The sequence below is a fragment of the Periophthalmus magnuspinnatus genome, chromosome 4 (assembly GCF_009829125.3).
Source record: "Periophthalmus magnuspinnatus isolate fPerMag1 chromosome 4, fPerMag1.2.pri, whole genome shotgun sequence".
NCBI classification, from domain to species: Eukaryota; Metazoa; Chordata; class Actinopteri; order Gobiiformes; family Gobiidae; genus Periophthalmus; species Periophthalmus magnuspinnatus.
The window spans coordinates 21,071,937-21,097,231 of NC_047129.1; the positions used below are offsets into that span (position 1 = coordinate 21,071,937).

At 41.6% G+C, this 25,295-nt stretch overlaps 5 protein-coding genes across 6 annotated transcripts in view; 3 read left to right on the forward strand and 2 right to left on the reverse strand.

Moving 5' to 3' along the window:
* dohh (deoxyhypusine hydroxylase/monooxygenase) overlaps positions 1-25,295 on the forward strand; it is a 272,673-nt gene that overhangs the window by 136,731 nt on the left and 110,647 nt on the right. The window lies entirely within an intron of this gene.
* cherp (calcium homeostasis endoplasmic reticulum protein) overlaps positions 1-25,295 on the reverse strand; it is a 142,999-nt gene that overhangs the window by 13,309 nt on the left and 104,395 nt on the right. The window lies entirely within an intron of this gene.
* Positions 880-10,754, forward strand: uhmk1 (U2AF homology motif (UHM) kinase 1). Of its 2 annotated transcripts, none has more exons than XM_033965421.2 (9): positions 880-1,616; positions 1,870-1,996; positions 2,078-2,264; positions 2,689-2,880; positions 4,883-4,977; positions 6,655-6,731; positions 7,253-7,351; positions 8,156-8,244; positions 8,611-10,754. In XM_033965421.2, exons 1-9 carry the CDS (start codon positions 1,346-1,348, stop codon positions 8,755-8,757), a joined length of 1,284 nt encoding a protein of 427 aa, XP_033821312.1. In that variant the 5' UTR covers positions 880-1,345; the 3' UTR covers positions 8,758-10,754. The 2 variants fall into 2 exon arrangements, with proteins under 2 accessions (XP_033821312.1, XP_055077012.1); XM_055221037.1 differs by having other exon boundaries at positions 949-1,616; positions 1,870-2,000; positions 2,082-2,264; positions 8,611-9,134.
* On the forward strand, positions 14,814-22,368 carry scp2b (sterol carrier protein 2b). The gene is made up of 5 exons (XM_033965364.2): positions 14,814-14,935; positions 15,317-15,407; positions 16,274-16,403; positions 18,785-18,864; positions 20,205-22,368. The coding sequence occupies exons 1-5, from the start codon at positions 14,916-14,918 to the stop codon at positions 20,298-20,300; spliced, it is 417 nt and encodes a 138-aa protein (XP_033821255.1). The 5' UTR covers positions 14,814-14,915; the 3' UTR covers positions 20,301-22,368.
* dnah10 (dynein axonemal heavy chain 10) overlaps positions 22,416-25,295 on the reverse strand; it is a 90,052-nt gene continuing 87,172 nt past the window's right edge. Inside the window, exons 75-78 of the mRNA XM_055221542.1 lie at positions 24,838-25,005; positions 23,768-23,948; positions 23,389-23,534; positions 22,416-22,568 (exon numbers count right to left, since the gene is read on the reverse strand). Of these exons, the coding sequence (XP_055077517.1) occupies positions 22,422-22,568; positions 23,389-23,534; positions 23,768-23,948; positions 24,838-25,005 (642 nt within the window). The 3' untranslated portion in view covers positions 22,416-22,421. The remainder of the gene's footprint in view (positions 22,569-23,388; positions 23,535-23,767; positions 23,949-24,837; positions 25,006-25,295) is intronic.

The following is a 25,295-nucleotide window of genomic DNA, read 5'->3' on the forward strand; positions in this document are numbered from 1 at the left end:
ACAACAAATGCTTTTTGTCTCTAAATATTTTTTATTCTCTCATTTTGACATCTCTGGATAAATTAAATTAGGAAAACATTTTATGTTGTTATTCAAACTGTTCATTGTTTATTCAAAGTTAGTATGAATAAAAAACATATTTCGATTGCACGCATAAAAAGTCATGGTCAAATTCTTTCACTGTTCAAAACTACATTTAGGCTTCAAAGTTCAGTTAGAGAATGGCTGTATTTGTGAGTTCACAAACTCCTGTATGATCTCAATCAGCTAAAAGTCGTTTTCACCATTGATCAGGCCTAAGCGTGTAAACTTTGTGAGCTCTGTATTCTTTGAGCCGGTGATGTGTCAGTCCGTGGAGTGTGGAGGAAACAGGAGAATTCACAAAGTTTAATGTTTTACATTTTAAATGAAGGTGAGGTCTGTCCTGTCACCAGGACCTGAGGCCGCCTGGTCTGGGGCAGGTGGAGGGTCCCAGCTGATTTTAAGCTTTTTCTCCTCCTTTCGCAAACGATGCGAAGATTTTCTGCTTTTTAAGTCTTAAACACACCTCCGCTCAACCCTGACCCCACTCGGTCCAGGAACTAAATTCCTCATTCATTTTTCCCGTAGACTTTCTGAAAAAAAAAAAAAAAAGTTTGAAAGCTTGTTCAGGGCTAATCATCTATGTGGTAACTAATGACCACAATTTTATTTAAAAAATCTGTTTCTGAAATGTTATAAACCGCTAAGTTAGTAAAGCATTTTGCAATATAATTACTATTACGGATAAATCACTCATAACCAAAATGTACTGCAAAGCAACAGTTTACCCCTTAATATGTTGGTTTAAAAATAAAAAGGTATGTATCCACTCCTCTCCACAAGAGGGCAGACTGGAGCACTGCGAGCACAAGTCAAGCGGAAGTCCGATTGTTTTTAGACCAAACTTGTGAAAAGTTGCGGTGGTTCCGAGAGCGCAGTGCTTGTGTGTGCGCCATGGATCTGAAATAATGCGCTATGGTGTGAGGAGTAAAACTGTCTTTTCTGCGCGCGGATAGACCGCACTTGAAGAAGGCAGTCCACTGAAAAGCACGGGTCGTGGAGCTGCAGACGGAACATATTTGACATTGTTTAGAGTAGCTGCCAACTTCGCCCTGCTCCTTTTTGCAGTGGAATGTCGTAAACACGGTGACTAAACTCTACGGGATGGGTACTATGTGTTTGGTTGGGTGTGATCGCAGTTCTCCGGTGGTGCCCGTGTGCGCCAGACCGCGGTGTCGCCACTGATCGTCGGCCCACGGGACCCCGGTGGTGCCATGTCCGTGCAGCTGCTGCAGCCTGTCATCAGCCCTTCTGTGTGTGTGTGATGGCCCAGTGCGGTCCTGCAGAGCCCAGCCCCGGTGCTAACGCCGCTGTGGAGCCCAGTGGAAAGCCTGTGCTGTTTGAGATCTTTGGAGAGATTTGGACTGTGCAAGCCCGGCTGGGGCAGGGGGTGTCCGCCTCCGTGTACCAGGTGAGCTCCGGCAGAGCCAGCACCGCAGCTGTCAAAGAGTTCCAGGCCGAGTCTCATGGAGGGGACTACGGCTTCCACAAAGAGAGGAGCGTACTGGAAGACATCCAGGGACACAAGAACATCGGTACACCTGCAGCACAAGCACACACATACACATTTTGAGGATATTACATTGATTTACATTAATTTCCTGTCTAACCATAACATATTTTAACCCATGTCTGAACTTTAAATCACGTTATTAGTCTAATAATAAATAAGGATTGACATCATGGGGGACCTGATGTTTTCCCCCTATGGTCTGAGTACAAATCATGGTCTGACAGTGACAGAACTGTAAAGCATGTATAATGTATGAGGTGTGTGATGTGTTGCAGTGACTTTGTACGGCGTGTTCACACACCACAGTGGCCTGGGGGTGTCCACACGCTGTCTGCTGCTGGAGTTGCTGGACGTGAGTGTCTCCGAGCTGCTGCTGAGGGCTGGCACCACACGCTGCCACAGGTCAGTGGGAAACATCCTGTGCAATCATGACTGTAAAGGACTTGCTGTTTGTGGTCAGATGTTGATTCTCTGTCCCCATAGGCAGCAACAGGGTCACTCCATGTGGCTGGTGCAGCACTGTGCCAGGGATGTTCTGGAAGCTCTGGCCTTCCTCCACAGAGAGGGCTATGTCCACGCTGACCTCAAACCACGTAACATTCTGTGGAGCGCAGACGACCAGTGCTTCAAACTCATCGACTTCGGCCTCAGCTTCAAGCAAGGAAACCAGGTGAGCTCCTCCCATGGTCTGCATGGTAACCTGAGTATACCTGACATGTCATAGACACCCAACAGCGTTGCTTCCTCACTTTCTAACCTGCACTATGGTTGCTGCTTCTGCTGCTGAAATAAAATGGGCCGCACTTTCCTTTGTTCTCCCAGCAGTAAACCCTGTACATTTTAGTTACAACTGATTCATCATTTCTCACTGTGGACACTCTCAGTCCACATGACAGCAGTATCTGCATTGGTAGAGACGCTCACCCTCCTGATATTGGCTCTGGTGCTCCTCATGTCTGTGTGAGTAACTGTACTTAAAGCTGGTATGAGACAGAGCTGGGATCTTAAAAGCTTTGCTATTCTTTGATACACTTTGACATGCATTGACACACTTTTTACTGTTATTTAAGATCTGTTGTGGTTTTAAAATGTAGGATGTGAAGTACATCCAGACCGACGGGTACCGGGCCCCAGAGGCTGAGTTGCAGAACAGCCTGGCTCAGGCCGGGGTGGAGCTAGAGATCCACTGCACTGTAGCTGTGGACCTATGGAGTCTGGGCATCATCCTCCTTGAAATGTACTCAGGAACCAAGCTCAAGGACACTGTGCGTTCACACGAGTGGGAGGTACGATGATACATGTTGGCTCAAATCAGCTTTCTATCCCACAGTACAATGGTCCCTCACTATAATGCGGTTCACCTTTCGCGGCCTCGCTGATTTTTTATTTTTTTTTGGTGGAATTTTTGCATGCTTTTTTTTTTTTTTTTACAGCGTATGAACGCACATTATGTTCTGCATCCTGATTGACTGTAGACCATTGTCAGTCAGTCTCCTCTGTGCCATGTCTCCTGTACAGTACAGAATGCTTTCAGCCTAATTTACATAAATGTTCGATCGTAGTGTGACTCTGAAGTGCTGTATGTTTGCAAATTTTCACTCAGACAAATCCCACAATGTCGATGAAACGTTCTGCACTTACAGATTTCAGAAATGCTTTGGACTTAAGTGTTTTTCTGTACATAGAGGCCGCCTCTGTGGATACCACTGGAGCAGAGGCACATAAACAACAAATTTATATTTATTAATTTCGAGGAAGGAGGATATAATATGTGAAGGTTTGAACTTTGAGAGTGTTTAAACAAGAGAGAAATGTGAGAAAATGTTAATGCCTGTCTGATAAAAGTGTTTAAAGTGTGTGGTGAGGGGTTTTATAGCCTTAAAACATATACAATAATTGTAAAAAGAAAGCTCACTACTTCGCGGATTTCGCCTATTTCGGGTTATTTTTAGAACGTAACCTCCACGATAAACGAGGGACCACTGTATTGCAAACATAATAATGTTCTCATGATACTAATATTGCGAAAGTGATTTTGACTGCTAAGAATAGAATTGATACTGATACTGGAATACTGATTCCGATACCACAGTGATTAAAAACAACACTCTTTCTTTAGATTGATTGATAGATTGTGATTTTGAACATTAAATCGTAATACTTTCTTTTACATTACCATGTGGCCTTATATTTGTGTAACCCTCAGTCATTCAGGTAGGTTCCGTAGTGGTCCATTTGCGTATTTTACTCTATGTGGTCAACTCAAGATCATTCTAAAGTTATTCAGGAAAGTTACATTAATAGCTTCAGGGCTGTGCAATGAATCCAGTTTCATTGCTCTAATCCAGCCCTAATCTAGGTCTATTCCACTCGCAGCCCAGGGGTTAGATCGGGCCCTCCGCATGATCTAATCGGCTCCCAGCCTATGTTCAAAATATTAAAATATTTTCTCTTATTTACTGGGTTTGTAAATCCTTGTTTTATTCTGGGTTAGCACCAGTGTAGTCCTTTATTGCTGCTGTAGACCTGGTTTAATCTTAGTTTAATTATGGGTTAGTCCTGGTTCTGACCAGTTGGTACTATTCTAGTCTTTAGTTGAATATGTGTTCATTACTGCATTGGCAATTTGCAAAGCAGTGTGTGAAACCTTTTGCATTTTATTTTTGGTATATTTAAACAGATCTAGTGTTTGAGATATTTTTGTGAGCCCCAAGCGGTACACCTCTCTGGCCCAGTGGCCATGACCCCCTGAAAAATGTTAACCTCAGGAAAATGTAGTTGCATAGCCCTGCTCAGATCGATTATCGATTATTTTAAATGTATTAAATATGCACATACATGCTTTCCTTGAGTGAAAAAGCCACTATAGAAAGCCTATTCAGAACTGCATTCTAACTTAACATAAATTGAGGGATGAGAAAAAGTATATTCTTGTGTGTGGCTGCTTTCTTCTGAAAAGGATTTCTCCTCTCTCCTGTTAATGGCTTAGCCGAGGGGTAGAACATGATGAGATGTAAGTCGAGAAGGTGCAGTTCCCCTACTAAGTGCTTAATAGGGTAGTCAGAAATATTGAAAATCAGATGGATATTGAAGCTAGCAAACAAGGTACTGAAAACATCACATTCACAGAACAAAAACAAACCTTTCTTGTATCAGAACACGTATAAGACCACGCCTAAAACCTACCTGGATGACTGAGGGATTACACAGATATAAGGCCACATGGATCATAGAACATGGATTACCAGTAGTTGTTGTCTTTGTTTTCTTAACGTCTGCCTTCCTCAGGACAACAGTGCAGCTGTTATTGACAAGATCTTTGGCAGCAAGAGTGAGGCGCACCCTGCTATTCCCGTGTACCACCTCCGAGACCTGATCAAGAGGTAACTCTCACAAGACCTGACTGTTCCTCCTGTGTTCTCCTGACCATCTGTCTGCTCCTCATGTTCTCCTGACCATCTGACTACTCCTCTCATGTTCTCCTGACCATCTGACTACTCCTCTCATGTTCTCCTGACCATCTGACTACTCCTCGTGTGTACTCCTGACAATCTTGACTGTTCCCTATGTTCTCCTAACCATGTGACTGTTCCTCCAATATCCTCCTGACAACCTGACTGCTCCTCTCATGTTCTCCTGACCATCTGACTTCTCCCCCAATGTCCACCTGACCATCTAATTGCTTCTCCAGTGTTCTTCTGACCATCTGACTGCTCTCCTCATGTTCTCCTGCCCATCCGACTGCTCTTCATGTGTCATTCTGATATGTTAAAAAGTGCAAATGTCAGCCCGATATTTCAGCCAACCAATATATTAGTACCTCTAATAGTAACCATTGCTTTCAGCGGTGCAGGCTCTAGCTAAGAATGGTGGAATATTAAGAACATTTTCATTTAGATTAGATTTTTTGGCTGCTTTGTGTAACAATTGGTGATAATTGTTATCCAAGGAACCTTTATTTATAAATCAAAGGGTCACCTGGCCCCTGGTGTGTGTCTGTGCTAGTTAAGTCAACAATTAAACCACATGGTACCACAACACAAGCTAGTGAAGTGGTGGTTTTAGGTCGTTTTCATGCTGCCACAAGATTGGCGCGCTTGGGCTGGTCTGAACCCAGCAGTCACCTTCTGAACCTCAATAAATAGCCGGTCCAAGAGCGCTTGAAACAAGACACACAGTCGTATTTACGGGTCTTAGTCCCGACCCCAGCATGCACTAGATTTGGTTCTGTTTACTTTTGGGTCGGCCTTACACCACGCATCATTCACCCCAAACACCCACCATGAGCCACGAGAGAGTTCATCAGCTGATCATCGAACTTATTTCTATGACCACGCGCTTTAAGGTGACAGAGCCCCTTTTCTTTCACTTGTGGCTAAAAACACCAGATTGTACGCACTGGTGGCGAGGAGGACAAGATAAAGCTTTTGGAATGACACATGGACCAGTCGAGGCTCAGCTGCACAGATAGATGCAGGATACTTTCACTGATATTAAGTTAATCCAATTTGCCTCCTCAGAGGAGCATGTTAAACAGCAGCTCTTCAACGCCCATTCATAAAAAATCTGATTCGAGCACTTTTTTTTTTTTTACCCAATTCCAAGCACTTTTATTGTCACAGCGGACTGTGTTCACTCTGCACTCGCCCTGCCCCAGAGTGCAGGTTGAGCCGCTCCAAGACCTCCTGTTTCAAGGGCTCTTGGACCGGCGGTTTACTGCGGTCCAGAATACGACTGTTGGTTTCACAATGGCCCAAGCGCACCATTCTCTCAGAGCAAAGGCTTTTGTACGCTGACCTAACTAGTGGCAGTGTGAAAATGACCTAAGCTACATAACATATGTTGACAGTTCTCATCAAATAAACACCTATCGCAGCATGTGTCTGCACTGCACTTATATATATATAATCAAAACGATACCAGTGACCTCTTGAGAAGTCCAAGTTTAGAGGCTATTTCTCGATATGTGACTATATTTCTATCAAAATATTGTCTCTTTGTTCCACTGTTCTCCTGACCTTTTGATTGTTCCTCTTGTGTTCCCTTGTCTCGATCCACAGCATGCTGGTGAAGAATCCTCAGCAGAGATGCACTGCAGCCACTGCACTGCTCAGCCCCTTCTTCAGTATCCCCTTTGGTAAATGCCCACCATGTTCACAGGAAGGAGTTAGACGTCTATTGTAGTATTATTTATTGATACTTTGCAATTTATTGATGCCCAGCTGTTGCCACGGTGACTCAATGCACACTTGCACACAGCCTGATAAGTTTTTAGACTTAGTCTGAAGACTCAAGAAAAAATACAAAATTAAAACAACACATTCTTAGGTGCCTGTGATCTATATGGTCCTGTTTAGATGTTTGATTTTCAACAAAAAAGGTGAGCGTGACTAACTGAAAACTGTTTATTAATGCTATCTTGTAACTGTAATGTTATTTGAGAGGGACTTGTTTAACAGCACAAATCAGCTCACCTGTTGTAGTTCTTTGTGGTCTAATTTTTCTAAAACAAAGCTCAGGTTAAAGTCTAACTTGAGTAACAGAGCCTTAAACAGAACAGAGCCTACAGTTAGCATCACATCCCAGATAATATGGATGACATCAATTCCTATCAAATGTCTAAATCTGCGCTGTGTGTGCGTGCATATGTGTGTACAGCCCCACACATTGAGGAGCTGGTGCTGCTGCCCTCTCCTGTTTTGCGCCTGCTCAACCTCATCGATGACAGCCACCTGCATAATGAGGATGAGTATGAAGGTAACTCTTCTACCGGTGTTTGACCTATTGGAATAAGGACAGAGAGAGGAGAAGAGGGAGAGAAGAGACGCAGAGTGAGAGGGGGAAAGGAAAGATGGAGAAAAGAGATGGGAGAGGAGACGAGATGGAGGTAGCTGAGAGGATGTAAGGATAAGAGAGGCATGGAAGAGAGAGGCAGGGATTTTTTTTAATTCCCAGTAAAAGTTCAAGAAGCACTGCTATAGACCCTTAAAAATACTTGATACTTTGCAGTGACATCATGCTGGGGGTGTTCTTCCTGCATGCCTATAGAGGGATATTCAGCAGTTACCATGGTGACACAATCCACACATAACAACCGAACATGTTTTTAGATTGTATGAAAAGTCTGTGTAAGCCAGTTATGATTCATGGTAAAAGAAAAATATTATTCTACATACAAAAACTTTTTAGTTTTTTTTTTTTTTTGTCCAGTTGACAAAATACATTTTTTCTTTTACCATGATTGTCTGAAAACTCAAGATCAATATGAGTGTTCATGGCTCTGTTTATATGTTTGATTTTCAACAAAAAAGGTGAGGGTGACAAACTGAAAAATAGTAGTGGCTAATGCTAACTAGCTTGTGACTCTAATGTTATTTGTTTAACGGCAAAATTTCTGTAAGCATTTGTTTAGTAAAACCATAAATTCACAATTTGAATATCCATAAAATAAACAAATAATGTAAAATACAAATGTCTTTAAACTGGGCTCTGATATCATTCACATGTATGCGAGTAGTTTTCATTTGTCTCATGTGCTGTATTTTTGTTTTTTCCCCCCAGACATCTTGGAGGACATGAAGGAGGAGTGTCAGAAGTATGGCACTGTGGTGTCTTTGCTTATTCCCAAAGAGAATCCCGGCAAAGGACAGGTTGGGACAAGTTTTCATCATGGGTTTTTCCATTTGAATTTTGATCAGCAATTTTTGTAGTATTTTTTTATTAACTTTAAAGTATACACACTATTCAAATTGTATATCTTCAAAACAGCATTCACAATATTTTCTAAATATCACACACCTCTAGATTGAACTATTCTTTTTACACTAGCCACAAACGTTGATATTTGAAGTGTTAGTGGATGATAAGCCACCAGATCAAAATGATGTATTTGTGTGTATATGTGTGTGCATGTGTCTGTGCGTGTCTGTGCGTGTCTGTGCGTGTCTGTGCGTGTCTGTGCGTGTCTGTGCGTGTCTGTGCGTGTCTGTGCGTGTTTGTGCATGTGTCTGAGGCAGGTCTTTGTGGAGTACTCCAGCTCCAGTGATGCCAAAGAGGCCCAGAGACTGCTGACAGGACGCACCTTTGACGGGCGCTTTGTGGTGGCCACCTTCTACCCTTTGAGAGCCTACAGGAGGGGCTACCTCTATCAGACGCTGCAGTGAGGCCCATCAGAGTCTACAGGAGGGGCTACCTCTACCTGACACTGCAGTGTAAAGGAGAACTAGACCTGTGCACAAATCAAACTTGTATAGACTCTAAAAGGCACATGAGACATAGTTGCATGCAAGAAAAAAAAAATCCCATTAGCCTTACACTCCGTCCCTACAGGTTTTTAACACGCTGATGTTTTGCTCAAGCTTCACTGCAGTTTTATCATGATTTCCTGTTTTGTTTAAAATCTGTGTGGCCCTGTGAAGTACAACAGTATGTCCTCAGCCCCAGGTTTGACCTTTGGGTGTCTCAGTGGACAAGATGACTGCCCCCTGCTGTGTCATAACGCTTGCACAGTGCAGTTCGAGCCGAGAGTTGATGACCAAAAGCCTTCATCTCTATCTAAATGAGTTGGATACAGTTTTATTGCATTTATTTATTTCCCATTTTAAATTAAGCTTATGATGAACTCTGTCGTCTATCAAAACAGTGCATATAGTAATATTAATAAATAATAAATATGTAATTTATCATATATCAGTATGCCATTCATAAAATGTTATGGGTGGAAAAATACCTCTCTCTTAACATAAGTGCCAAAAGGCTATATGTTGTAAGTCCCTGTTTAATTTTTCTCTGAGTAGTTTGTGTAATAAGGCATGCTTTTTTCAGGTACTTAGGTACTCAGAGGCCCCTCCCCTTTGTAGTGCCATTTCACTTAAACAACTTCAGTGTGCAGTGTCATCTATGCCTCTTTAGCCTCTTTCGTAGCATCAGAATTGGAAAGTCTATTATTTCTGTCTCCTGGCTGTGTTGACACTGGATGTGTTGCCGAGGGTCTAAGGACGGTCTAAGGATGTTCTGGGGCATTTGATCCATTTGCTTGTTTTTTGTTGATTCATTTGCTTGTCTGTTTCTCTTTCTTTGTTGATTTTCTAACTTTCTGTTGGTTAATTATGATGTTTAGCCCTAAGAGGCAACTGCTGTTGTAATTTTGGGCTTTACAAAAATAAATTGAATTGACATGACACTAAGCACTGTGAATATTAAGGTTTTGTTAAATGTATTTATTAAATCTGCTTTGAGAATGTGAGAGACGTGAGACATGGTCACATCTGTGCAGTGTGAACAAACCTTCAGGAAATCTTTTATCTTTTAAGTCTTTTGACTTTCAAGTGCTTTTGACAGGTTAGGCTACCTGTCATTAAAACGTAGTTAACATTTTATAGTACACAGCCCTGTGTATGACTCCTAGACACTACCACATCCCTGTGTGCGACCCCTACACACGGCCACAGCCTTGTGTGTGACCCTTACATACTATTACAGCCCCAGTGGCTCAGTGGCTAACACTCACAGCGAGAAGGTCCCAGGTCCCTGGATTGCTGGCATTTTTGTGTGGTGCTTGCATGTTTCTTCCTGTGTCTGGGTGGGTATCCTCCATCAACCCAAAACATGCACAAAAGGTACAATACCCCAGCAGTCCTGACCAAGCATAGCTCAAGATCGTGAGATGGGTCCCAGAGCATTGTGCGATAGTATCTCTGACCCCTACACACTAGTACAGCCCTGTGTATGATCCTTACACACTACAGTGAATATGCTGTAGCCTAGACTCTTCCACATGACAAGCACAAAAAGATGAGGGTTTATGGAAAATCTTTAGAGTGAACCACAGCATCTTTATTTTTGTACATTTATAAGATACACTGTAGCGCTGTGACTTGGCCCATGTCTCAACTAGCCCTGTTATTTCTTTGCCTGACATGAAAATGTGCTACCATGAAACATCTTGAAAGTGACTGTAAAGCTTTGGATGTAGAAATTTTAACCTATTTATTTTTATATTCTCCCAATAACGTGCTTCCTGTATTGTGTGAGTTTATGCTCATTCTTTGCTTCTTTCGTGGGACTGTAGCCTCTGGTGGCACACATAGCACATATTTAGGCTACTTTGTAGTTCTTCCAAATAAAGTGCACTTGTGCTGTTGGTTTCATTTCAAGAGACAGATCTTTCTGCTGCTGCTTATTTCTCACACATTTTATTCAACTCGCTAACAAGATTAAGGTTCTCTTCACAGATAAGACCCTGACCTGCACCCACGACCACAGCTGGCCATGGCAGTCTGACAGACACGAGGCTCCCATAATTTATGATTCAAACATGGGAAATTATGATCTTTGGTTGCCTTTATCTCTACCCTCAGACAGATGATGCTTGTTGTAGTAACACTTGAGGAGGTGGTTAGAATGAGAGTCCTAAATGTAGGTGTGTGGACAAGTTTTAGACTGGACTGTTCACAGCCCAGTGTGAGGCTACTGTTATGTTCAGGACTCAGGAGGCTTGACGACTCATCATTTTAAGAACACCTTTTAATCTGGTCAGTTTACAACACAATTTTTACAGTCCATTACTCTCTGTATCTAACAGGTGGTTTTACTGCTCTACCACTGCTGCTCTGGTTTTGTATATTAATGCATCAGAGGTACCATGAACAGTCTGTGTATCATCTGCATCAACAGTATGGCCTTGTTTGAAAAGTCTCTGTATCACTTGTTTCAGTTTGAGTGTCCTGTCCATCTGTTGTGAAGGTTTCCTCCTCTGTTTTACGGAGGTGTTTCCTGTTCCTCCTGTACACTACCATCTGGTGTATGAACCACAAACAAACGTGGCTACTCGTGTTTGTGCAGGACCACAGCGGCTGCCATGACTGTCCTTGTTGCATCCGACATTCTCTCCATCTTGCAAGTCCGGCAGTGTCCTTGTTTGCCTGTCAAAGTACAGTTGCTGCTTTACTTGCTTTTCTTTCAGTTGCTGATGAACCTTGTCCAATCCATCTGGAGTGAGCAGTGACATAGATGTTGGCAGTTTTCCTTTCAGCCTGCGTCCCATGAGCAATTGTGCTGGGGATAGTCCTACATTCTCCAAAGGTGTATTCCTGTACTCCAAAAGTGAAATGTCTCTGGCTCTCTCTTTACACTTTACCACTCCTAAGTGTGAATTGTGAATTTTCTCCAGCATTTCTTGCATTACATATCAGTCCAGAGGTGTATGTGACCTCATCCCTAAATGTCTAATATGGCAAAATGTCCTTTGGTACTGCACGCCTTTCATTTGGCCAAACGTTCAGTGTCATGTCCTTTAATAACTGCACTTCTGTGTCTTCCGCAGTAGCTTTTTGAAACTTGAGTAGTTTTTCCTCGGGTATTGATAGTCGTTGTGTGATGAAATTTACATCTAATTCTTTTCCCAGTAAATCTTCTTATTGTTCTCTGAGAAAAGCACTGCTCAAGATGTCTGCTATGTAAAGTTCTTTACCAGGTTTTTATGTTACCTTTAAGCTGTACCTCTGAAGCCTCTGAAGCATTCTTTGTAGCCTCATGGGAGTCTGATGAAGTGACTTTTTGAAAATGCTCTCCAGCGACTTGTGGTCACTTTCCGCTTGACTGTTTTTTCCATAAACAAACTGATGGAACTTTTCACAGCCATTAACAATAGCAAGTAGCTCCTTTTCAATCTGAGCATACCTTCGCTGTCGGTCAGTGTGCGCTCTTGATCCGTACGCCACAGGTTGGCCATCCTTCAGTAAGACTGCTCCTATACCTTCAGAATTTGCATTAACCGAAAGAGTGACAGGTTCATTGATGTCATAGTATTTGAGTGTAGGTTGATCAGTCTGACCCTGCAGTAACAATGTAACTACCAATCCTTCCATACAACCATTGTCCCTCTTTAAGCCTGCCCTTACCCTATAATACCACTAATATTTCTAACACAACTAATAATCACATTCCTACCACTAATCCTACCATACAACCCTTGTCCATCTTTAAGCCCCCTTACCCTGAACTTTGAACCCATCTGAAAACTGAGTTGAGCTTGTGGGTGTATACTGGCTTTAAGCAGCTAGGTTGAGTTTTATTTGACCCTACAGGGGGAAGGGATTATACCCAGCCAACCAATCCATTCTACGAACTCAGATCAGAAGAAATACAAGCCTATGAAAACCAAAATTCCAAATCAACCAATCCAATGTCTGCGAAACCAGCAATCTGACCAGTACTAAAGAAGAGGTTTGGATGAGCAGCGAAATATCTTCACTCCTACAAGTTTTTGTCCAGTTGACAGATTTAACTTTGGCTTTTTACTATGTGTTACACCACAAACACCAAACCAACCAATACACAAATACAAAAAAACACAACAATTCATTGACAAAACCACTCCACAAACTTAACTAGCTACCAGTCCACCAACAATACCAGAACAATGCACCATTCAAAGCTCCAGACAGCACCAAACCAGCCAAAAGCAACTCCTGACTGACTTCATCCACGATTTCACCACATTTCCAATCCACGCATTGCGTCTGTAGCGTGAGTGTGTGACGTGGAGCGTGTGTGGTCTCGTGTCTTCGGGTCTGACCATGTTTCTCTTTCAAAATTAAATGGATTAAAAGATACTTATTGAACCCAAATTCTTTATGGAACTTCATTTCAACACATATATTTGAAGCATTAGTAGGTTTAAACTTCATTCTAAGATGTAATTACAGCATTGATAGGCTTCCAGTTAAACTTTCTAACTTTCACAAACAATTACTGGTATGTTGGTCTTTAATACAGTGTCATGTCTTCTCTTCTGTCATGTCTTCAGTGGCATAACTTCTCCCCACACAAGCACTACATATGGAATAACAAGGATATATGTTTTAAGCAAAACACTCTTCTTCAAAAAGTGGATAGACTATGGTATTATTTAACAAAAAAGGGCATCACCTATTCTTACAGTGAATTCCTCAGTGTTTAAAATTTTCCTGTAAAGCAAAGAGATTATGCCATTGTTTTTGACGCTATTCCTTCTGGTGTGAAAACGCTGATGTCCACACCTCTAATGATGATCCTCTGAAGTTGAACCTGTTTATTGGAAACTCTGAGCCGTTTTTGAGCTTTAACCTCCTGAGACCCGAGCTCTTGCATGATATGCTTTATTAATTTCTCTTTGTTATTTGGGCTGACTGGGACCTGATGAGTGTAAATACAAATAATTATCTTTTTACATTATGTAGTTTCTGAGAAAAAAATATGTAAATCAAATGTCCTCATATGTGGACATTTTACTCATTTTGATATATATTGAAGGTATATATATTGAATATATATAACATATATTTACATTGTTGCTGTTCTTGTATGCTATTATTCTTCATCTAATAATTTGCACTGTGGCCTAGACAAGCCAAAAATGTGTTGTCCACATATGAGGACGCCAGGTCTCAGGAGGTTAAAACAAATAACAAATGTATAAGAAAATTTATTGTAAGGGAAGCCATCTGTAAACCAGCTTCTGTTTTGGTTTGGAACAATGCATTTACAGATATTAATTGGAAACATGTTTGGCTTTTACCTAGGAAATACCTTATAACTAATAAGATTCATGAGGTATGCCTGAAAATCCTACAGAGATGCTACCCTGTCAATGCTGTTATTTCAATTTTGCTAAAATGTAGATCATTCTGTCACAGCAGTGAAGAAACACTCACCCATGTGTTTTGGGATTGCTCATACTCTCAAATCTCTTGGAACGACATCTGTTTGTGAAAAGAAAGCTTGATATAAACCTACAACGTAATGCAAAACATAATTTTTGGTGTTTTCGAAAAAGATGTGGGAAAAAATATACACGTATTGAATCTAATCCTAATCTTCTCAAAATATCATCTTCATTGTTGTAAACTTTCTAACCAGAAACCCAAAACTTGCTGTATTTAAATCCCTTTTGTCCTCTTACGTATTTTTTTTAAACTATTGTTCAAACCCAAAAGGGTATGGAAGCCCTATGGAAGCCCTGAAAAAAAAAAAAAAAAAAAAAAAACTGCACAGAATTTGGAATTTAAAATGTACTACTGTATTTATTTTTATACATGTGTTTAATATTTTTGCACATGCCGTATGAATGTAATGTAATGTAATGCTTAAGCCTCTTGCTACTGTTCACGGTTTATATTTTTGTATATTTGTAATAAATTTGTAAAAAAAAAAAAAAAAAAAAAAAAGGTCTGACCACGTGATCAAAAAGGAACCCGGAAGTGTATGAAAGTGAACGATAGCCGCAGTAAAGGCGTCTGTCATCCACAGAATCGTCAGCTCATCTCCGCTCGTGTTCATCATGCCCGTACCACAGTCCAGGTGAGCGCCAGTCTCCGTTTGTGCGCAGTGTAGTGTTGTGATCCACAGGTCACTGAGGTCGGAGCATTTACCAGGCTGGAGTGCGCAAACAAACCTGGCGCAAAATGGTCTCTTCTGTTAGACTGTCCCGTGCTCAGGTGCAACGTGGCTGTGTCAGACCAAAATATAGTAAGGAATTGTCTACCGGACTAGGGCTTGTATTGTAATCAGGGGTCGTCACCAGCAAAAGCCGCTTGGTTGGGCCTGGACCTGTATATTAGAGAATCATGATCAGAGCCTCCAACTGCTCCTCGGCTGGGCCCCTCGGGTAAACAGGTGAGGAGCAGTGGTGGAGATTCTGGGGGTCTCACTGTCCCCTCTCTGTGGCTATACTCCACACAGGATTGCTGCTGTTACCACCAGTGCCAGTGTAAATTTGGAGGGCTTCAAGGCTCACGCGGTGTTCCAGGAGATCCAGAAGAGACTGCAGGAGGTCAGAACTTCTCCTCACATCAATACTACTGTTAAATGTTAGACAGCATGTAGAAAAAAAGAAACAAATGTTTAAACTACTACTACTACTACTACTACTACTACTACTACTACTACTTACACTACTTCTTAGACTTCTACTCTTTCACTGACAGCAGTAGCAGAAGTATCATTAAAGAAGAAATTTTATGTAAAAGTAACTGGTGATCTTTAAACCTTTAAACAGTGTTATTGATCACTTTCTGCAAAACTCAGCAGCTAATGCCTGTAAACAAACACTAGGAGAGTTTGAAGTCCACTTAAACAGACTGACCATCATGTTATCCTAATTATATTGTCTCCATACTAAAAATTTTTATTCAATTTTGATACTAAGGAATAGACTCAATACTCAATACCGATATCGATACTAAGATGATTATGAAAACCTTAAAAATGATTATTTTATATTACCTTTTTTGTTTTTTGTTTTTTTGTTTTTGTGTAATCCCTCAGTTGTCCAGGTAGTTTCCATAGTGGTCCGTCTTAATGGTCTCTAATGGTCCATCCATTCTAGTCATACTACTCTATGTGGTCTTATACTTGTTCTTATACAATGCAAGATCATTCTAAAGTTACTCAGGAAAGATTCATTTCTGTCCTGTAAATGTGACCTTTTTTTGTAGTATCGACACCTGCTGAAATGAGTATCTAGTTTTGATACCAGCTTTAGTATCAATTACCATCAGATTTTAACAACCCTACCTGTTATATGCACTTGAATCCTGTCCCTCCTGTGTCACATGACTCATCACTTACAATAGACACATGTGTGGACCACTTGAGATTTGTGCTGTTTTGAAACCTGCCGTTACTGTGTTTGGTCAGGAGGGTGAGCAATTTGTGAAGAAGATTGGAGGAGTGTTTGCTTTCAAAGTGAAGGATGGGCCGGATGGTCAGGAGGCCACCTGGTACGTGGACGTGAAGAACGGCAAGGGCAGTGTTCACAACAACACAGGTGAGACGCACTGACTTAGTGACTGCTGCTGACCACTTTGCAGCTGTAATACACCCTAGGATGTCAAGATTAACTGGTTAATTAATAATTGATTCCATCACAATATAATCATAAGAACTAAAATATAATTAAAGCCGCAAGCGGCAATGATGCCCCTCGCCCCCATGCACACACCCCTCCCATGTGATTGACAGGGAGTCACGACCGCCCCTGCGTCACGACCGCCCCTGCGTCACGACCGCCCCTGCGTCACGACCGCCCCTGCGTCACGACCGCCCCTGCGTCACGACCGCCCCTGCGCCACGACCGCCCCTGCGCCACGACCGCCCCTGCGCCACGACCGCCCCTGCACCGCCCCTACATCACAGTTGTCTCTGCCTAGTGACCTCCTTTGAATTGCACCCACCCCAGAATTGTGACCTTTGTCAATTTTCAATCACTTTGCAGTTTTGAGTCACAGTGCCATTCACTTGAATGGGCAGTTTGGATGACCCTAGAGCAAAAAAAAAAAAAAAATTGAGCATGGGTCTAATTATGTTTCATGGTTAGGGACACATAAATTCATTTTCAGCTAAATGTTGACAATTTCTTACAAAGTAATTTTTTTTTTTTCTCCAAGTCCTATTGATAGCGCTGCAGCACTGAGTAGTCAGTCAGTGAATAAGTGACGCAAATTTCAACCTGGTCGGACTAAGACTTGAAGATTTTTTTAAAGGTTTTTAACTAAGTCTTTGCCCCCCCGCTGGCCAATCATGAAAAATATCCTAGGTTCATAATAAAATGTTTTTCTTCCCCTCATGTACAAATCAGATAATGTTGACGTTTTATGTATAGGCTAGGGGGTGCTATAGTGTACACTGGTCATATGATTATTCGCAAGTTACATTTAAGCCAGGATCCCATAATTGTTTTTCAGATTTGAGCTATGTAGGCCAATGTCTGGTCGCGAATAGTCATTAAAGAAACATTAAATCAAGATGTTTTTCACCAGCATGTTACTGAAAAACTAGTATCCCAAAAATTGAATGTGCAGGTCTCTATATATGACATGCCGAATCTCATTTGGATTAAAAACCTAGGGACTAGATCGCTGGGCTGGTTGATCCTATACCTCCATGTAAGACTTTTCATCAATGTTCATGCAATTTCCTACTGGGGGAAAAAAATAAGAAAAAATCGGTGAAGAACAATGCCCCTCGCCATTCACTAGAGATTTTTGAGGTGGCTCTGTTGAGCCGTCTTTCAGATTTGAGATTGGTCAGTAATTGTTCAGTTTTGTGGCATCAAGACTGCTCTTCTTCAGGAGAGGCTTGATAGCCACAGTTTTCAAAGCTCTTTGGAATGTTCCAGATTGAAGTAACATATTAACTATGCAGTGGTGATAGCGAACTGTTGAGCACAGACTGTCTTTCGGTGTTGAGTCGTCTCCGGCTGCTTTATCTCTGTAAAGGAGTTTCTGCAAACACCTGCCTCCCATTATTCAGAACACACAATGTTGCCTTTAATGGGCCCTATTATAATGATTTCAGTGTTTAAGCATCAAAGCAGTGTTCAAATCAATGTGTGACTTCATCAAACAGTATTCAAACTAATATATGAATTCGGTATAAAAACAGTGTAACTTCATTAAATAGTATTCAAACTAATATATGAATTCAGTATAAAAACAGTGTAACTTCAATAAATAGTATTCAAACTAATATATGAATTAGTATAAAAACAGTGTTCAAATCAATGTGTAACAGTATTCATATATAGTATATACACATACGTGAGATGCAACTAAGAAGCTTTATTATTTAAAATATCCTTCAACATCGAGGCAGCATGTAGATTATTTGTGTTGTGGAATTGATGGCATTTTTTATGTCCTGAACCTTGTCCTTTAAAGAATACTGCAAACTCATTGCCCTTGCATGTGCAAATTAGTTCTAATAACAAGCATACTGATTTGTTCTTAATTACAACAGCACTGGACATGTAGGCAAAGTTGTTTTTACTATCTTATTAATAAAAAAGTAGAATTAGCCTCACATGATTCTACAGTCTATGGTTACCAATGTTAATGCTGGGTCCCCAGGTTCAGTTTTGATTGCAATACATGTTTTTGAACTGTAAGAGCACAGACTACAGTTCCTTTAACATTGGTCCATATATTGAGTTTCTTGATATAAGGACCTGCCGCCCTTATGGACACAAAAATTGGGTCTCCATGACGTAAATCCTTTTATTATTAGATTAATAACATGGTTTAAAGTTCAGATACAGGCTACAATAGGTTTAGGTTAGACAAGTTCTGACCATTGTTAAGGTTAGGAACAGTCTTCAGTAAGGTCCCTGAGAAGCATGTAAACCCAACGTGTGTGCGTGTGTGTGTGCAGCAGAGAAAGCCGACTGCACCATTGCCATGTCCGACGCTGACTTGCTGGCTGTGCTCACCGGTCAGATGAACCCTCAGACGGTCAGTGCAACTATCATTAGACCTGCATCTTCAACACATTACTGTTGGATATCATAGTTTAAGATGGAAGAAAATTACCTTAATTATTCTAGGGCAGGAGAGAAGAGATAGAGGGAGGAGAGACAGAGAAGGAAAGGATAAGGAAACACTGGGAGAAGGGGAGAGGAGAGACAGAGGGAGAGAAAAAGAGGAGAGACAGAAGGAGAAGATAAGGAAACACTGAGGGAAAAGGAGAAGAGAGACGGGGAGAGAAAGGCAGAGGACACACGGGGGAGAGGAGAGACGGGGAGGGGAGAGACGGGGAGAGGAGAGGAGACACGGGGGAGAGAAGAGACGGGGAGAGGAGAGACGGGGGAAGAGGAGACACGGGGGAGAGGGGAGAGACAGGGGGAGAGAGGAGACACGGGAGAGGGGAGACACGGGAGAGGGGAGACACGGGAGAGGGGAGACACGGGGGAGGGGAGAGACAAGGGGAGAGGAGACACGGGGAGAGGGGAGAGACACAAGGGGAGGGGAGACACAAGGGGAGAGGAAAGACGGGGGAGAGGAGAGGGGAGACAGAGGGAGGGAGACATGGAGAGAATGAGAGACAGAGGGAGAGACAGGGAAAGGTAGAGAGGACAGCCAGAGGGAGGAGAGATAGGGAGAGGAGAGGAGACGAGACAAGACAGAGGGAGAGGAGAGATAGGCAATTTCCAAAACTGCTTCTTCCGTCCTTTTCCTATGCATAATCCTTATTCTGCACACAAAGGAACCACAATTCTATGTAGTTATTATGTGAGTTACTGCATGTCTGAAAGCCGACGCTCCGATTGCTCTAATAAAGCAACCTCCACTCAGGTGTGAAGGAGCCTTCAGTGAAGAGTTGGTAGAAGTGGGAAAGAAAAGAGAGAAGCTGAGGGGAGAAGCTGAGGGGAGAAGCTGAGGGGAGAAGCTGAGAGGAGAGCTGAGAGGAGAGCTGAGAGGAGAGCTGAGAGGAGAGCTGAGAGGAGAGCTGAGAGGAGAGCTGAGAGGAGAGCTGAGAGGAGAGCTGAGAGGAGAGCTGAGAGGAGAGCTGAGAGGAGAGCTGAGAGGAGAGCTGAGAGGAGAGCTGAGAGGAGAGCTGAGAGGAGAGCTGAGAGGAGAGCTGAGAGGAGAGCTGAGAGGAGTGCTCAGCTCTCCTCTCAGCTCTCCTCTCAGCTAAGATGAGAAGATTAAAATTCATAAAGATATTTGCTGTTGTTTCAGGTTAATTTAGGCATTATATAGTGACAGTGCATGTTGTCACGTGAGTCATCTATAACAGTCCCACCACCTAGAGCAGTAAGACGAGGTCAGATAATGGTATTTCTGCTTCACAGGCATTCTTCCAGGGCAAACTCAAGATCACGGGGAGCATGGGGATGGCCATGAAACTCCAATCTCTCCAGCTGCAGCCGGGACGTGCCAAGCTGTGAATGTAGAGCACCCCTCAGCGAAATAGTCTCAATAACATGTTTGTGTAAAATTCTAATCTAATGGCGATCAAGATGGGAGTTTTACTGCTGCTCCCCTGTGTAAGGTAGAAATATGACAAGGAGATCATTTGAATTTTACATAGATGTTTTAAATCAAAAAGGTGCACTATGTAACTTTTCTGGTAGAGGATCTCATGCCTGCTTGTCTCCATGGAGATGTTTTTGCTCTGTCTGTGCGTAATGTTCCACAGTGTGGTTTAAATGTTTTTATCTCCATGGAGACAACCAGACCAAATTATGGGTGATATCTGTGGAGAGGTGAACCCCATTAAGAAAGCATACACTAAGTATTTCTTTAGCAATAAAAACAGCTGTTATTGACTAAATGCAAGATTGCTAAGTTTAATGCCCAACAGTGGAACATTCCATGCAAAGCAATAAGTGATAGGAGTGTGCGAAAATAATATATTGTGATACTAAATTTGGTAATTGATATCATGGGCTGTATTTTATTATATTTAAAAAAAAATATTTTGTGACGGTGCTAATTTTCTTGCTTGTCTAGAGAAGGGAGACTTCTTTATGCAAATACATTCAAATACAGACAATACTTTTAGATGATTAAAATAGCATTTCATATTAAACACTTGCTGAAATGTCCTTAGAGGTTCTTAGAAAATAGTGATCAATATATGGATCATTGCATGTATCGTGATCCTTGTATCGAATGGTGATGGACCATGTGATTCTAAGCCTTATAGTGGTAGAGCCTCCACCAGAAAAGTTGAGGCCGTTTTCACCAGCCCTACTCTACTGTACCCCAGTTTGGACTATTTCCACTAGCAATTCTGAACCAGGTACATTTTTAGCCAATGCTAACCAGACCAAGGCCAGAGTACTGTGGTATCCATGGTTACCACAGAGTAATGAAAACACAACCAGGCCGAGTTGAGTAGGCCTGAGCGGCTGGTGGAAACAGGCCATTAGATAGGTAGAGGAAACTGAAATAGTGTTTAAACACAACAAGGTCACGTGCCTTTTAGGAGTTGGTTATGGAAGTGGACATTACAGAGTGAGCAGGTTTGAAATGAGCCACACTCGGGACAATAGGCACTGAACATCTTTTAATTTCCTTTTGTGTGGTACAAACACAATAGTTCAAATCCTGTATATATAGCAAGATAACCCACACTGCTGCACTGTGCAACTGATTGAAGTCACTTAGCAAACCTGTTCCATGTCCACACCCTATTTAACCACTTGTGCTAGTTCCATGTCTTTCTATGATTAATATTTGTGTGGATGGATTCACGGGTCGTTTTCTCTCCTACAGAAGTGCCTCTGTCGATTTTGTAACTGCTGCAGCTTATATTGTAAATTCAAATTGAACTAAATAAAATGTTTTCTGATTAGTACACCGGTTCACCAGCTTTGAGTCGGGGGGGCAAAGGTGGGTAGAGAAAGGCAAGTACAAAATCGTGGCCCAATAAATAACTGAAGAGTAAAAATATATTTGGGAGAAATACTCTGGTAAAATTTACTGCAAGAGTAAATAGATGCCACACGTAATTTATCATTTGTCAAGTAAATGTAATTGGGCTGTTACTGGTATTTTAAAGGGGTAGTACAAAAACACATGTTTAAATCATTATTGTCATTTTTAGACCTACAGTACTCTTTGAGTAAAAGTTTTAGTTACTCTTCTCACTGTAACACTGTAAAATATTAATACTTTTCAGTGACATTACCCTGGAGATGTTCCTCATGTATCTCAGCATGTTGACAAAGCAAAGGGTGGTTGCTTTGAATTAACTAAATATTTGTTTTATATTTTTGAACTTTTTTTTCTTTGCTCCATATTTCCATATATGTTGCTTCATATATTTGATGTCTTCTGTACATATCTTAAATGCAGAAAGTAAGTAGTAAACAAAGATAAAAAATACATTGAAAAAGAAGGTATGCCCAAACTTTTGACTGGTAGTGTAAATGCTCCTTGCCTCTGACAATGATTATTAACAACAAATCAATTCTGGAAGAAATCTTTAATAAAATCTTTAATTTACAGAATTATAAATCTCCATTCACTCTGTTGTCCGTACTCTGTGCTGTGTGGAGAGTTCAGTCTGTGTTAAGGTAGAGGCACACACCCTGCAGCACCCAGTGGGAGAAGTGGTCGGCCGTGCTCAGGTCGGCCTCAAACACCAGGCCCACCCCCATGGCGTTCCTGCGCAAAGACGTGGTGTACACAGGGGTACGCAGGCTCCTCTGTCAGCACAACAATACAACAATCAGGTTAATGCATCACACAGAGGAGCTTAAAGTGCATGTGACAGGTTAAAATGCTAATTTCCCTTAAGCATACTTTTTATTTTTAAGATTTTTACTTTTAAATTTTGATAAACATTTTTTTACTTTTTGGTTGGACAACAGCAGCAGATGTGACATGCATAAAGGTAATTACAGCAGGACTAGAGGAAGAGTTTTGGTCACAAGTTCATAGTAATCCTCCAGAAGACTGTGTAGGACACCTGTGATATTTCATTTTACACAATACACAAAAAGATTCACTTTCTGCTGAAATGTTCATTAAAACTGAGCTTTTAGGACTTATATTTATTTATTATTATATTATATTACAGACAATTTATGTTCATAGAGTTTTTTAAGGAATAACTGTTAATCAATAGTAAGTATATAGGAATATTTTGGCAGTGAAAATGCAAGATATGTAAGACTTTGTATTGACAAATTTCATACACATTATCCATTTGTGTCCCCAGAAAAGAAGTAAGCAGGCTTAAATCAAATACTGCTTTTACTGATAACAGTTGCAATGCTGATTTATCTTAATTACAAAACCATTGGAAATGATGGCCAAATTGTTTGTTATAATTTGGTGTTTTGGTTTGCAAGACCAATTAGAAAGCAGAATGAGCTACATAAATCTGTCATTTGGGTTGCCAGATTTTATGACTAAAATCAATTGTAAATAAACCTAAAATACCACTGAACTGAATCGTCACTATCTAAACCCCAGCACCTGCTTTGTCAGAGTAGCAGTGTGCTCCCTGTCGGAGCTCTGTACCTGCAGCCTGAGGCGGCGAGCCTCGATGGGGAAGATGCGAAGGATGGGCAGTTCCACTACCAGAACTTTGGGTTTGCTCCGGACCAGACAGCCCTGCTCTGTGTCCCAGTCTGCCCCCTCCAGGTACAGGCCAGATAAGAAGCAGCCTGTGGCAAACACACATACACACAGTCACAATTTACCGTAGAGCAGTATATATAGGAAAATATTTCTCTTCTTTAATATAACTAGGAAAACTCATGTTTTCTAAAATTATGAATAAACGTCTGTCTGGCACCTGGCTGTTGAGTTTGTGTAACTCTGGGCAGGCGGTCGGGCACCTGTCCATGGTGTTTTTCTGAGCAAGGCAGTTGGGCATCTGTATATGATGAGTTCTTACCCTGGGCGGGGTGGTCAGGCACCTCCTCTTCGCTGCGATACTTGGTGACCTGGGTGTAGAGGGTGGACAGGTCTAGGGGCCAGCCATTCTTCCTGCAAGCCGTCTGCACCAGGGCTGTGAGGTAGGACTCTGGGATGTGCAGTCCAGATAGCCACATGACCTTAGGCTCGCCCTTCTCCATCTGCAGCACAGAAAGTGAACACTCGCTGATGGTCACCAAGTACCGTTGCATATGTAATGATCTACCTATTCCTACCAATCTAAATGTAAAAGGGGTAAAAGCTACCATCTGTAAGTCAGTCGGCTAATGCTAAGCCTTTTATAGCCTATTATTTTAAATTTTATTTGGACATTTTCAAATAACCCAGATACATAAAATCATATCCAAGTCAAACAGCACAACACTGGGTGAATACTACAGTACAATTAAGCCTAAAAGGTTAAATAAACAGCTATCTAGGAGCCAACATACAGTTAATTGCAATTAATCGCAATAAAACATTTTTATCACTGCCCAGCTAACGTCACTAATACTCATTACAAATAGTCATTTAGATGTTACATTTTTCACATGACATGTGTGGAATTATTTGTCAAAAGTTGAATTTTCTGATTCTTGCAGCACCAGTCTCCTCTTCAAATGCCATGTAAACAAACAGGAATGGGGGCCTTAGACATCATTTATCTCCTATTTATAACTCCATCCTCAGACCTAAATCTAAACAAAGAAAACTGTAGTAATAGCCAGTATGCTAATAGGTGTGAGAGGACTCATTAGGGGCCTGAATGATTATGCTAAATATGCCACAGGCACAGTTCACACTTTGTTTAGTTCAATAGACCTAGCCAACAAACAGAAACGGTAAAAAATAGGTCTGTGTTTCAATATAGTTAGCTCCTCCCTTCAGATAGATTTAAGGCAGTATCCACCAGTAATCTGAACAGAACTGTAGAAGGAGGAGCAGTGACACGTCTTAATTTAAAAAATTTTTTCTATTAGTATGCAAACAAATGCAATGAGATATATGGTGTGCAAGCTAAACTCAGAGAGTACATGGTGTCCATCTGACCCAGTGATGGTACTGCTCATGTCTCCTTCTGAAGTGGCCCATCCAGTTGCCCAGTGACTTGATGGTGTCTGGAGCCAGTCTCTTCCAAACTGCAGGGATGTGTCCATTAAACAGAGCACGAGCAATCCCATCCAGCTCACTGCTCATGCCCACCTCTCCTGCCAGGGCCTGCACATAGCACACACATACTTAACAATACCATGTTAATGTTATGCAATGTTAATGCCTTACAATTGGCTTGCATACTGTACTGTGTGCACTGCAGGACACTCATTCACTCCATACTGGTGTAAACTACTTCTTTAGTCATAGCTCACTTCAACTGATAGAAGCAAGGCTGCTATTTTGGGCCATTGGTCCCTCTGGCCACCGCAAATCACTTTGAGGCCACACCTTGATGCCCGATCCTGTCCGAAAAGCTGGGCCTAATTAATACTTTGCTGTCACACCTGGTATTC

Coding starts and splice junctions, on each gene's coding strand:
- uhmk1 (XM_033965421.2), top strand. CDS start 1,346: ATGGCCCAGTGCGGTCCTGCAGAGCCCAGCCCCGGTGCTAACGCCGCT. Junction 1,997..2,077: donor GGCACCACACGCTGCCACAG/GTCAGTGGGAAA, acceptor CTGTCCCCATAG/GCAGCAACAGGGTCACTCCA. Junction 2,265..2,688: donor GCTTCAAGCAAGGAAACCAG/GTGAGCTCCTCC, acceptor TTTAAAATGTAG/GATGTGAAGTACATCCAGAC.
- scp2b (XM_033965364.2), top strand. CDS start 14,916: ATGCCCGTACCACAGTCCAG. Junction 14,936..15,316: donor ATGCCCGTACCACAGTCCAG/GTGAGCGCCAGT, acceptor TACTCCACACAG/GATTGCTGCTGTTACCACCA. Junction 16,404..18,784: donor CAGTGTTCACAACAACACAG/GTGAGACGCACT, acceptor GTGTGTGTGCAG/CAGAGAAAGCCGACTGCACC.